The 15,016-nt window shown below is 35.7% G+C and overlaps 1 protein-coding gene across 1 annotated transcript in view; it reads right to left on the reverse strand.

Annotated features, from left to right (window-relative positions):
• The window catches only part of TENM3 (teneurin transmembrane protein 3), a 666,217-nt gene that overhangs the window by 124,532 nt on the left and 526,669 nt on the right, over positions 1 to 15,016 (reverse strand). Inside the window, exon 11 of the mRNA XM_053940099.1 lies at positions 13,305 to 13,542. Within this exon, the coding sequence (XP_053796074.1) occupies positions 13,305 to 13,542 (238 nt within the window). The remainder of the gene's footprint in view (positions 1 to 13,304; positions 13,543 to 15,016) is intronic.

The raw sequence follows: 15,016 nt of genomic DNA on the forward strand, positions 1-15,016 counted from the left end.
TAAAGAACAATTTCCCTAATTTTGGGCATCATATATATAGAAAGCTTTGCAATACTTGGAAGATGTAAAAATGCCTTATCATTAAAAAAAAAAAAAAAAACAAAACCTTTTTGGCAGCATTTTGGTTCTGTTTTAAATTATTTCGTAATGTGCAACCCAGCCAACAGAGTGCTCAATCACAAGGCAAGTATGTCACACCCTATTAAAAGTCACACAGGACTTCAACAAAACTCACACTAAATATGGAATTGTGAATAAGGCCCAGCAAAATTGTATTAAAATATGATGCATATTTTATCAGAATATGCATCATATTTTATCACCCTGCCAGTGAAATTGAATGGCAGCTACTGTTACTTTGTGCAACATTATTATTTAGTCTGCTATCACAGAATAAAGGCCAATATTGCTAGGCCTTATGCATATAAGAACTAAACACTCCTCATCTTAAGAGCTATAATACCACTGATTCAGAATAAAACTGTATTTAGAATATATGTGTTTAAAAACCCTAAATCATTTAATCCTAAATATTTGGATCTTGTATATCATTGTACACTAACAGCATCTGAAAAATATGGAGGAGAATAAATCTAATAATTTGTTTGTGTTTCTGAATAGAGAGATTCCATTGTGATCAGTAAAAAATGCCCTAGTGCTACAGGTTTTCTAGCAGCCCTGTCTCCTACACTGTCCTAAATGCAATGTTTGGTCAGTTCCATGATGGTCCAGTTAGTGATAAATGGTTCTACAGATCATTACAGCCCACCGCTAGAAGGAAGACAACTGAAGAACAGCTTCAACACTCAGAAGACTGCACTACAAAAGGCACCCAAGGTTAGAAATTATCTTTCTACTTCTGATGGAGGTGTCTGTCTAAAAAGCAGTGCAAGGGGTAGGATTCCTGAAAGCATATGCAGAACAATGCAGAACAACCAAAAATGGTGGAGAAAGAGATAACTTACTTGACAGTGAGCAATTACAGAAGTTGTGTAAAACTGTAACCAAATAAGCAGAAACAGGAATTACTGTAGTAGGGTAGACCATCAGGAACACCCTGTCTGAAAGTGGCCAGTATAAAGGGAGGGAATTAATGCCTTCCAGTCTGTTTATTCACTGACAGCTTGCTCTTTCTCTAAACAGCCCAAAACTCATGTTCTCACTGATGTCTCGTGGCATTTTGTTCTGCAGGCTAAACATGCACTATATCAAAATGTATTTTCTTCTATCAATTTCAATTTAAATTCAACTGATTATTTCCTTGTTATTGTATAATGAGTATGTACTGTTTGCCCTGCAGTACACAAAGACTAGTTTTTATAATACTACTGTTTGGTTCACTTTATTTTTAGGGTAAAACACACAAAAGCATTAAGAACTAATTGCCTAAAGCAAAAAAGCAAAATTTAGGCTTTTTATGGGTCAGGCAAAGGCAGCTGTGGAGATGAGGAAAGCTATTTTCAGATACCTGTTGTTTCAGTGCAGAATAAATCAAAACTGACATTTGGAAGTTGACAGAATAGAAAGTGACTTGAAGAGAGGTGAAACAGAAAAGAAAAGCTATCCTTAACATGTTTTGCATTTTTTTCTTTTACCTCTAGGTATCAAAATATCCACATGTATTTAGATATATCTGGGATGCTCTAAAACTTTCTTTTATGCAAGCAAAAAGTCCACTAATCTGTTTTATTTGACTCATCTGTTGCCCTTGAAATTTGAGAAAAACTCTGGACACAATAGCAATCACCCGCAGAGAAGACCACTGTTGACTCCAAAGATCACTGTACTTTACTGGACTCTTCCAGCTAAGGCAATAGCATTCTTTTTTTCTGTAATCACAAATTAAATATTTTATGAAATGAGCACACCAATTTTCACATTGTGGAGCACAGGTTAATCTTCCCCTCAAACCAACTCAAATCTGCCAGTATCTATCTCTATTAAAAATTATCTATTTGCCTCTAAGGTGTGTTGAATCTGTGGACATTATTACACAAATTACCACATTTTTAAGCAGGCCCAGGCAAAATGTCTTATGCATTCTGTTAAGGTCCTCAATCTGTTAGCCTGGATTCACTCCAAGGCACAAGAGGTAATAGACCTTAGACACTTAGGATTAGAAACACATCAACTGCGTTGTCCTAAGGCTCCAGAGGTGGAAAAAACTTCTATCAAATCCACTTTGAGTGAATGCAAGTTGAGCAAAATTTAAATTTTAGTGTATCAGGACCCAACTCCTCTGCTCAGAATTCAACAGTACTCCTAATGACCTGGGTTTCATGTTTAATATAAAGGTATTGTTGAATTCCTAGGAATAAAAACTTAACTATTCTGTATTGTATTGAACAGAACTGTGATGATTGTTCACCTGAACAAAAAATAACCACCAGATTTTCCCCCCACATGGTCCCAATTCATAATGCACCTATCTGGAGATAGAAGTAATCAGTAATTCTGCTTTTCAATAACATAGTGGAACTTTCTACAAAAGTTTGGCAGCACCATGAGGCCAATGTAAGCAAATAAGACATAAGGGTAGCTGAAATTTTATCTTTTTATTTTTCTGATGTTTTAAATGGGAAGAATAGACTTTCAGACAGAATACACTTTTAAGGTTTGGGAGCTCTGCCTCAAGTACATCATCACTAACACATGCATAGATAGTGCACATCTATCTGTGTGTAAAGACTTAGAAGTTTGTCATTTCCATACAAAGAAATCAATTAATCTTAAGAAAGTTAAAGAAAGGAGGGATAAATCCAGTTGCAGCTATTTTAGTTTGCTCCAACTTCTCTCATTTAAGATTTTGTTTTTGTCTCTCCCTGACTTTCTTGAATGCAAACCAGCTGAATTTTTCCCTCCTGGGAGTGGGTTATCATGCTTTTTTGTTTGTTAAAAAAACCCTATGACATACATTACCTGTCAGAACAAGGAGAAAACCATTAAATGTGGAAAAGATGGTGGTCCAAGATTGTGATCAATCACAGTACTGCACCTACTGACTGGTGTGCCCCTTCTCTGCTGACAGACCTTATTCATGCTGGATTGAACTGGGTCTTCTGAGAGAGACCATGACCCTCACCTGCCACCTGACATTAGAGACCTCTGCCTGATTCACTAATGGATAGATCACATCAATAAATACAAGTCCTTGCACTGAGTTGAGGAAACAGATAGAAAGAAAAGATTAATCTCTGCCGACTAACATTATAGGAAAGATGTAAAAGATAACAGAAATTACTGGCTAGGTTTCATGCGAACTCTGGTTCATTGTTGCATGAGAAAAACTTTCCCAGCAGGCCCTAGCAGGAACTGGATTTTTGTTTCTCTGTGAACACTTTATGCCTGTCTTTATCTTCTTGTAACATTCTTCTGAGATGAAACCTTGTAGCTGGTGGTGTTTGCCCTTAGCACAGGCATATGACTGACTTCCACAGAACCATATGGCTGCATTTAACATAACTCCAAGCCAGCACAGAAACTGAGTTATGCTGTGAATTTGCCTTCGTTTATTTTCTGGGAGGATTGCAATTAAAAAAAAATCTTAGGAAGAAATAAAAGTGAATTTCCACCTCCTTGGAGTCATTATTAATACTATCACAATCCTGAAAAAGCTTCAAGATCACAGCAGATGAAATGATGATCAAAGTTTGGGGGAAAGAAAGAAAGAGAAGACGGCTATTATCCCAGATATTACCCATATGTAAAAACAGAGGAAACATCTGTGGGAAATGGAGATAAACCCCTTCTACCAGATTATTCAAATGTTTAAGAAAAGCACTTTATACATGGCAACACTTGCTTGAATTTGGCTGAGTTTACACCAAGCACCTGCAATCTTTGCAAACTGAACACTGATATCCAAGAAAGAACGAAAGTCCTACTAGGGCTAAAGTGTCTTCCTTACAGCTTGTGTGTTCTTCCACATCTGTCTCCTGCAGGCTACAGCTCCACTGCTGGCTGCTGGAAAAAGAATGGAGAAGTCAGGCATAGCAACTTGCAGCTGAAGCTTCAAAGAGCAATTCAGACAAGACAGTGTTCCAATCTGCTGTGAAAGTCACCACGACATGATGAATTGAAGGACTGAATGCTGACAAAAGCCCCAAACTTCCTCTCCCTTGGTGTGTTAGAAAAAAATCTTCCTTTTCATCACCCTTACCTTCTTGGTGGTACAAGAAAGAATATAGTGCTACAGGATGGAAAGGGCACCTGTTATCCTCTTACTTGTTTCTCCAAATTCAGATTTGGGCTGCTAGTTCTGGAGCCCAGAGAAGGAGTAGTTAGTTTCTGCATATCTAGGATCAGAAGAACCAGAATAATCAGATGGTTCAGCCAAGCCTGCTCCTTTGTGCTCCTCTGCTATGCTGCACTCTGTGAAGATGAATAAGGGGAACAAACAATGCTAAAGCCACACTTTGCAGAAATGAGCAAGACAGTCCAATGCAATGAATGCCTTGTGCTGGGTGAACAAGGAAAGAAACTTGGCTCAGCTGTAGCCACTCATACTGTTCATTGCAGGACTGTCCCACTACTTACTTTCCAGATGAGAGTGAAACTAGATATATGTATTGCTGAAAAAAATATCAAGTAGTTCTGTTGCCTTACAGGCTTCCTCTGGGTCTCTCAAGAGGACTAGTAATCACACAGACTTCCACCTATGTTACAGTAAGTGACTTGGCTCTTGATACTGTTGGTGATGTTCACTTCTGAAGAAGGCAGCAGATGGGAGCAAACTTGGCAGTCCTTTACTGCACTTCTGTATACTGAATTCAGTATTTCTGATACAATATTCCTGTTATTACAGTTCTCCTCTCTCCAAAGGAACAGCGAGCAGAGGAAAGCATCTGAATTTTGCAGTGAGGACCTGAAATGCTTATGTGAGCAGTAAGGATTTGTATTACACTTCCGTATCTTCTCTGCTTTTCTCTAATCATATCCCCTACCAAGACAGTCAGAAAAGTTGTCTCTGAGATGAGGCACTCTAACCGTAGCCAGTTCCTATCTTAAACATTGAATAGGTTACACTTTCCAAGCAGAAAATCAAAGGAATGCAGAGTACAGCTACTCCAATCTTTTTATTACCTTTGCTGTCTTCATAAATTTGAAAGAGAACAATTACTCTAAATGTCTCATAAGGCACACAGAGAGTATTTCAAAAAGAAATATAGTTTAAGAGGGACCCAGAGCTGCATTATGTACCAAAAGAATAATTCAGAAGCTGGAACAAAGGTTGAAATTTTGTCTGGACTGACTGAACACAGTCTCTCATATGCAACATGCCAAATTTCATAGAACTGAGAGACCACCATTCACGGATTCACAAAGGCAGAGGATTACATCTTGTGCCCAGAGGAGGGTGACACTTTATATTTTATGGTACTCATTTTCACACATGCCTTTTTGCAGATGGTCTTCTCTTCATGCAATCAGCATTATCAGAGATACTGAATGCAGGCACTATACAGTCATCCAGGTCTTTGTTTTGCCATGACATTTGGTATTGTTTCCTCACCTATTTGAATGTGACAGAAAGAATCTCCAGAATCTGTTAAAACCCCCTTCTGGTTCAACTTGATCTGCACTTACTGGGATGGCAAGCTTACCTGCAGTCAAGCAACTGCAGAAAGAAGTTAGCTTTTAATTTTGCAAGTTTTTTGTGCTAGCTTTATGATTTTTTTTTTTTTTACTAAGGTGATTTTATTTAAGAAAGTTTGAAGAAACTTTAGAAATCATATTGAAAGCTTTCTCATCTCCATAGGCCATCACAGATAGAAAATCTATAGTTTGATTATTTCTGGCCTCTGTCACTAGTAGAGAATATGCCAGTAGCCAAGGTTTCTCCCCATCCTGAGTCAGTGCCATAGGTGATGAGGTGCATCCAGTTCAAAAGGATTTCACAAATAATCACAAGCAGTAAAGGACAAGAAATTATTTCTGTTTTCATTGTAGATACTCAGCCTCTAGTCCTCTAGCATTTCTTCTATCTCCCACCTTGCTTAACCAACCAGTCTCAGTTCCTTCTTATGGACTACTCCATCTACCCATGTGGACACCCACTCCTACCCCTTTTGTACTCTTTCAGTTTTCTCCTCTACCACTCTTAAGTTTAATACAGCATGCCTTAAACTCAGCTCGCCTGAACTTTCTCCCAGATGACAAAAATCCCAAATCAACCTCCTGGCAAAGAATTCCTACTTAAATACAACAGAAATTTTCTAACATTGCAAAGGTATGAAATTTTCAGAATATGTGGGGACAACAGACAATATAGAATACAGAATATAGAAAAATACAGAAATAGAAAATACTAGCAAGCTTTATCTGTAAGTAATATAAAGACAGTCATTTGCCGGTAGTGAATCTTACATATTTTCAGATTTTGACACCTAGGTAACTTAGGGAAGAGAACTATCAGGTTAGGTAAAAGGAAAACAGACTTCTTACTTCAAACTAAGCTGATTTGTCAATAGGGACACAGTAACATATGTTTGTACATCAGAGAAAAGAATAAAGCCAACAATACATACCACTAAAATACATTGAGATTTCCAGCTGTCTTACGATAATTAATGCACAGTGAATAAATCTCTTGAAGCTATAAACAACTATTCTTTAGGTCTAGGCCTATGAAACATTAGAATTTCTATGTAACATGTCATTCTAAACACTAAAGTTGTCAAATTGATTAGATTAATATTCTCTCTGTAAACCATACAAATTAAGAAAGAGTATATCATAATGCATGACATGAAAACAAAGAAACAAATATATAATGATTCTAGCTGTGACACAGTATGTTAGTGACATTGATAAATTGAATCTTCATGCTGATAGCATGTTGTAGTCTCAAATCTATTATGCTTTGGAACTGATATATTATTATCTCTGGACAACTTTCACACCAGGAAATGATCCCTGCTAGCATAATTTTAAAAATGAAGGGATTACAAACAAGATAAATTTCATTGTATTGTCACCTGAACTAGTCTCAACTAACAGAAATTTCATATAACATACACCATTTGCTAAAATACTTACATTTGTTGATCCTATTACAAGCATAGAAAGCATAAACCAGGCACAGTTCCATTAACTATACTACAGCATTTATGCATCTGAACCAGTATTGTATGGTAATTATTCTACAGGGAACAATAATATTTGGCTTTGTTCTGTTTTAATACAGTATTGTTACAATTTTACTTTGAAGACAATATATTGGGATCTTCTGGCAAATATCTGCACTATCTTTGAGTTTGCTGATAATGATTGACTAATTGAATTTAACATATCATTCCCTTCCTGCTGTTGATGTTAATTTGTGGCTAAGTGAAAGCTTAAGAGTTTTTGGGAGAAGCAAATCAATGCATTTTGTCAATATATATTACAGATTAATTAGTAGGCAACTGCATATCTCCTCATTTAATCAAGTAGCACATTGTCCCTTTTATGAAGTTAGGTGTTACCATTAACAAAACAGAATTTGGACATAAAACTGTAATTTTAGTGGAGTATAAACAAACTAACAGAAAAAAGCTAAATTTATGATTAACAATTCAGAAATGGTACTGCTTTGTCAGTTTTTTTTTTCCCTGTGTGTGGATCATAAAAGAATTACACTGATTTGGCATAAGAGTGCCAAGACATAGTTCAAAAATTAGACACAGATTACTGAAAAAGTTAAGTAGATCTGGAACAATTCTGAAATAGAAATTTCACTCAAATTGAAATAATTGTTTATATGGAATTCTCTATTTACAGTTACATATTTATCAGCAGTTGCGATCTCAAACTAGCTGGCAAAAATATTACAGATTAGGTATGTAACTCCTGTTAACTTTGGTCATTCTTTATGCTATAATATATGTCATAATATTTCTTGCACATATTTGCCAAGTAGTAAATACATTACAAATGAAGGATCAGATCTGGCAAATGTGTAATCATGCAAATAGTTTACAACAGCCTGCAGAATTGGGCCATAGAGAATTAAAACAATGTCAATTGCATTCTTACTGTCTTAAGTCAAAGCAAGCAAGATTTGGCAGTCAGAGTTTACCATTTTGCATCTTCTATGAGTCAGTGTAACAAATTATTTAGACTACTTTTTTAAAAATCAGACATAAGGATGAGTACATTTGTTCCAGATGTTTTCCTATTGCAATATTTTTTTTTAAATCACACTTTGTCTTCTGTGTCAATAGTTAGCATCATGCAAACACTGAAGAGTCACATACCCATAACTGCTATCGTGATATGTTGGAGAAAACACATCCATCTCTATAAGGTTGTCATGACCATTTGCAAGGACTGCTTGACTTTCTAATTCTCTATACATAAAGATACAAAAAAATGAAATTAGAGGTGCAATTTCAAATTAAAGAACGGGGTGATCCCACAAAAAAAGAATATACTAACTCTGTTGTGTAACTTTGTGCAAAACTGTATGTGGGATTTATCTGCCTCTCATGCTGTCCCCTGAACTACATGCTGGATTGTATTCTGAAGACACTGCATTATAAGGCTGCCTTTAGGTGGTCATTACCCTTTGGTGATCCCTTATTTATGTGCAAGTCCTTGAATGAAATTCCTGACTGCTGCCTGTGGCAAGGCAGGCTTAAGGACTGAGCAGTGCATAGTGGGGGATGTTGTTTACTTGATGAAGCTGGACCAGAGATTAATAAAAATAGAATAAAATAATAGTAATAAAATAATAATGATAAAACTGAACTGAGACTATTAAAAGACAGTCTCTTGCTGGCTATCTGGCACAGCCAATCAGCAAGAAAAATATGCAGAGAGCTGGCTACCAGAGTGAATGAGGATCTCACATTTGGCAAATAACAATGCACAGCAGCAGGAGAGGCAAAGGAAGCATCAGAGTCTCTGTTCTCTCATGGAATAGTGAGGAAATGAGGGAGAGAAATGAAGTAAGCCACTATTCTTTTGTTTAGAACTGCATATTTCTTTTGTCCTATCTAAAACAGGGAATGATTAACATGGGGAAAAAATACTTGTGTCCATTCCTACTTCAATGACTGTGTACCTCTGAAAATGTGAATGATATACTCAAGGAACATGTGCAAATACTACTGAATTCTGGACTACTGGTGCTTGCCTAAGAGCCAGGGGACAAAATACACAGCATGATCAAATTCCAAGTACTTATGGTGACAGCAAGGGATATTTGAGCAGGAAAGATGCCAGAGGGATCAAGCAAAAATCTAAAGCAACACACTATTGACATCAAAGAAAGCTTATAAGCATATGGGCTTGGTGTTTTAGGATTCAAACAGATGCTCAGTGAGAACCTGACAGTAAGAGAATGTCAGATGGCAACAGAACTTTTTTGACTTTAGTATTTGAAAACAATACTTAATTTCTAATGTCTGTATATAATGATCCCATAATTATGGCATGTCAATTTTTCAAATGCATTCATGCTGTCAGCAATCAAAGCAGAGTCCTGTTTCTTCAGTTTGCAGATCAGCAATGTGAGCATGATGCTTAACAGGGTCTTCAGAAGAGCAGGACTTGAACTCCATCCCCAGTTTCTGCCTTTATTTTGTACCATGCACCTTCTCAACAGAAGTAACATCTCTAATCAAGTCAATGTGGGAAAACCTGGAAGACTTACAGATCAGAACAATTTGAATTTGATTAAACCAGGCACTGTTTTAGTGGGTGGAATGTGTAAAATAAGTGGTTTGAGCAGACTTTAACCTCCAGCAACACTGTGCTTTTGCAGACAATCAATCAGCCTCTACACAAATTGATTTAAAACTTCCCTGGAAACTAACAACACCCTTTCCACACCTTAATCAATATTGAAAGCAATTGGATCTTTGGCAGTCCACCCCAGTAGTGACATGTGTATGTTCATCACACTTTAGGAGTTTCTAAAGTCTCCACATTCTAAAATGAACTTTGAATCAAGTTTATAGAACAGTTTTGAAGAAACACATTCCAGGAAATATTTTGTCTATACTATTTCTGAGGTATTCCAAACTTTAAGTAAGTCCCTCAAAATGCTAAAATATGTTCTAGTAATCACGTATTTCTTCAACCAATACCTTATTTTTTTCTTGGTAAAATAAGTAGCTATGTAGCTGAATACAGTAATGTTCCTACGACTCTATGTTTAATACTAAGTGGTAAGAGAAGACTAAGCAGTATCTGTATAAACTATGAAAAACATGTTAGTTTCTTGGCTAGTTTGTATAAAAAATTCACAGTCCATCATACAAAATGCAGCCATCTTTCAAATGAGGTATTTTTTTCAGCAAATCTAGTAAGAAAAAGCAAAGGTCTTCTTTGATTCACTGGCATGTTAGCACATATTCTGAATAAAGTTACATAATATTCTCAGAGATTTATACCTTGATTGGAATATGTCAATTTCCCCTTACCAACAAATTGATCTTTAACATTCAATGACTGAAATGAATGAGACACTTCCAACGAAATGCACTAAGAGATGCTACCAGCTTATTTTTATCTACAAATGTATGAGTTCTAATATAGAACTCTACTTTTCCTGTGTGCATCTCTAACATTCATAATTGTGCATTAGAAAAATTCTACACATTCAAATATTTAACAGAGAGAGAATTTGAAGAAATTATTTACTATGTATTTTTAAATATCAGTAATTTAGATCCTACTAGAACTCAAAGTCATGAGAATGTTACTACTGATACTGGTAATCAAGAAATCATTACTAAAACTAGTAGCTGAATAAAAACTTAAAGCTCATTGATAATAAAAAAACCCACTAATATTTAATTACTAAATGATAATGATCTTTTATCATATTCAAACATCTGACATGTAGTCATATATTTACATGACTTTGGCTGTCCAACCAGTTATTCAAAGAACAAAATGGAAACATTTTGATTTCTTCAGAAGTTCATATTATTCTCTAGTGATGGCTCCTCCAGCAGATCTATTTGCTCTACAAATGAACCTAACTTACATCTGGCTAGGGAACAGTCAAATAGTAAAGATCATTAAATGCTCAAGGAAAGGTCCTGCAGATGGCAGGAAACCTACAGGAAATCTTCTGCTTTTTTTTGTAGATGTCACTGAGCCCAAATAGAGGGAAGACAATTTCTCTGCTTGGTAATCTCATTGTCATTTAAAGATGTCATCGAGATTAAAGAAGCATTCACATAATTCAATTTATTCGAGTTGCAGTTTAAGGTCCTCATAAACATATAAGCAAAGAGTATTTTTTATTTAAAAAAAATGTGAATTGGAGTTTCTGTTGGACATCATTGACCTGTAACCTCACAGTTCATCTTTTTAGCCAATAACAGTAATGCTTCATACAAATCCATTAGCTCTTGTTAATAGTACTTTGCACAGAGCCAAATTGCAGTATATTCTATTACAAACACAACTGAATCCAATACTATGACTATATATCTTTTGAAATCACTTTCACTACTACTGCAGAGCGATAGGGACTAAAACCTCCCCCAGGCTTTGGAAATACATCCTTCTCTCCTACATGCACATACACAAACCCAGCCAATTCACTGCCCAGCTAGACAAGACAGCAAACTGTATGTCATTTTTATGCCAGCCATCATCAGTGTGAGTCTATAGAGCAAGAAAGATAGTTGTGTATATAGGCTGACATTCACATTCTCTACCTCTAAATGGCTGCCATCTAAGTCAAAATAATAAAAAAAAGAGAGAAGAAAAAAAAATCCCCAACAATAAGCATAAACTAAAATATTGCCAAAGAGGAGATAAACTTTTTTTAGTCCAAGGAAAGGGTGAAGGAAGAGACCTACCACAAAGCTGTTAATATAGACCTATCAAAGCTGTTGATACTGAGCCTGATAATCACACTCAGTAGGGAACCTTAACCAAAAGGGAAAAAATCAATGACAAATAAGAGGGGTTCTACACCTCCAGAGTTCCAACCAAGTAAGACTATGAAAAAAACCACAGTCATAGGGCTCTGTCAGTTTTTACATGAAATTTTTACATTTTACCTCATTCACAAGTGTTCAAAACTTGAACACTCAAAATACCCTTAGGTTTTAATCAGAAATGTTTAAAAGATGAAAATATTTTACTCTGCCAAAGTTACTTAAGGTTGGAAGTGGCATTCTCATTCAAGTAGTCCTACACCTTTATAAAGACAATAAAAACATATATGGCAAGAGAAGCAAACATCAAAGACTTTACCCATCTACTTAAGATTAACTACTCTCAGGAAAACATCAAACATCTTTTTCCCCACTACAAACTCATTTGTTCTATAAGAAAATTCTTTCTTAAAGTACTAAATTGTTTGAATGTGATGATCAAATCTCTTCAGTGGAATGCTGTTTCACAGTGCTTATGTCTCAAACAGCACAGGAGAGTCCAAGAAAACTAAGAGAAGGAATAACCATTCCAAACTGTCTAACAGGGGAGTTGCCTGAAACATCTATGGCATCAAAAACTACTTAAAAGAGAATCTTAAGGTCATGTATGTTTTAAATTGGTCAAAATAATCTTTATTTTGCTATTAAACATAATTTAAAGGGATTCAAAGAATAAACTGAAGGGATTTCATAAACACTTTCAAGAATTACTGTCAACTTCAATATAGTAATAAATGCTCAGTTTAATAACTAAATTGGAATATTATGGCTTTCCTTAATTAAAAATTAGTGCTGATTGAGTGTTACATGAATACTAATTAGTCATTGTAGGAAAATTCAGCTTTGTGCCAGTAAGTCCTATCAATTTTTTTATAGGTTATTCTGCATCTAAAGAAGCTAGTGTCACTCTTCATATTAGCTGCTTCCTTCCTAGAGCCAGTTATCTATGACAAATTTATCATTACACCGGAACTGAGTTCTCTTTTGTCTCACCAAATCTAGCACCTTTAAAAATATCTAGCTTCACATAAGTATGTCTTTAAAGGTACCAGTACAAGAGTTAAAAACTATTACTGAATGTTATTTGACATTTGATCTGTATGACAGTACATATTTGACACATTTCTGGCAAGCAAGGCAAGAAATTGTTTCAAACAAAAGTAAGGCAAAAGTCACAGATTAGGAACAGGAAGGAAAACACTTGTCTGGAAAATTAATATACTCTAATTACTCTGGAATAGGACTGTAAGGGAGAAGAGTGCCATTGAGGATTTTAGAGAGAGGACGTATTTTTCAGGACTGAAAACTTTCCAGTTTTGCTTGCTGAATGGGGGGGAGTATTCGCTGCGGATCAACTGTCATTAAGTTAAATGTTTTCTTTAGCATTGCCACAGTCTGTAGTAGTACCTAAGTAATTACCTGCTTTCCAGAGGTGCATTACTGCCAAGCACCCAGCTGTCCTGCAGCTGGACTGACTCAGGTGTGGTTTGCAGCTCGGCGGGCAAAGCAGCCGGCGGGGCCGGACTCTGATTCCTCCTATTTGTCAGTGAGTTTCTGTTAAGTGAGGTGATGGATGGGTGATGCTGTGCTGAATGTTGCTTGTGAGAAGGTGGCAAAGGCTGCAGGGTCGACTGGCCTTGGTTATTTGGAGGTTGTTCTAAGAAGAAAGAAAATTAAAGTTCGTTATACAACATCTTGGCATTTGCTACAACCAAAGCAGAATGAGAAATTCAATATAATCTTATCATCTAATATATTTGCATATTATTCTATTAGCAGACATCCAGTGACATTCTGTAAGAGCAAGTTTACCCTTGATACACCAAGTTCTAATTAATACACAACAGATGGTAAAATTGCTTTTGGTTTTAATTTGTTTCAGTTTTTTTTTTAATCTGGTTTTATTAACACCTACAGAAAATAGCATCTGACAGATCCCCTAATGCGCCTTTAGACTTCAGATTTTTTTAACAAACCAACCCTGAAATTAAATGGGTAATTTCCGTAGAACACAAAGGTTTTCAAAATGCATATAATCCCTATAATTATTTAATGGAGTTTTTAAGCTTTATTTAACTGCAATAAATTATTACAAGCTAGTTGCTAAACAGCAGTAGACTACTCTAGTTTAGTGCATTTCAAATAAGGCAGATCTGCACTATGATCTGCTAATAGATGCTAAGTATTCTTCAGCAGAAGGTCACTCTGTGAAGCAGATGTTGCTTCATGGATATTTAACAGACTGATTCACATCTGATTACAACGTCAGAAGACTCATATACTTAATGACCGTCACATCCATTAGAACACACACAGAACAGATTTTTCAATTTCACACCATGCAATATAAATACAGCTTGGAGGAAGTCACAGGTGACAAGAGAGTCAGGCCATTGAAACAAAAGGAAATATTTTCTGACTTAACCAAAGCACATAACACCCATAAAGCTTAAACTCAAAACCTCAGAACAGCAAAATCTACAGTCAAATACCTCCATCAATATTAGGTTTTAACAATCTGTTCCATAAAATCACTGGCAAATAAGTCATAAATAAAAGACAAACCTTTTGCAACACAATGCACACAAAACTAAAGAAACCTTTACACTTAATTTAGCGCAATTTAGCAATGACTGATGACACCTAAATATGTAACACTTAAAAATTATGTAATTAAAATTGCAATCTATTTCTTACACTAATGGAGCAGAACATACTTAATAATATAAATGCAAGTGTTAAGAGCAGAAGATACAGGACATGCACTTTTCTCACAGTGCAAAAGCTTTCAGGTAGTTTTTAATTAGTTGTTTGATTTCCACAAGCAATTCCCTTTTGGAACTGGTTATAATTGAAAATTGTTACAAACTCAAAAGTAAAACTCTGGTACAGAGAACACAGGAAAAGTATTTCTGTTGAAACAGATGTTTCCAATAACTTACAGGTGACTGCTACAAAATTAACTTAACTGTGAGCAATTTCCGAGGTTGTGAACATAAGACAGTATGAAAATGTTAACAAATAGACTTAAACAGAAAAAACAAGCCTTTGGAATAATTCTCTTTCTGAGAACCACATTCTTCTTTCCAGTGATTTTTGTGTGGTCAACATGACTTTTGTTGCAAACAACA

Source organism: Vidua chalybeata, chromosome 4 (assembly GCF_026979565.1).
Source record: "Vidua chalybeata isolate OUT-0048 chromosome 4, bVidCha1 merged haplotype, whole genome shotgun sequence".
NCBI lineage: Eukaryota > Metazoa > Chordata > Aves > Passeriformes > Viduidae > Vidua > Vidua chalybeata.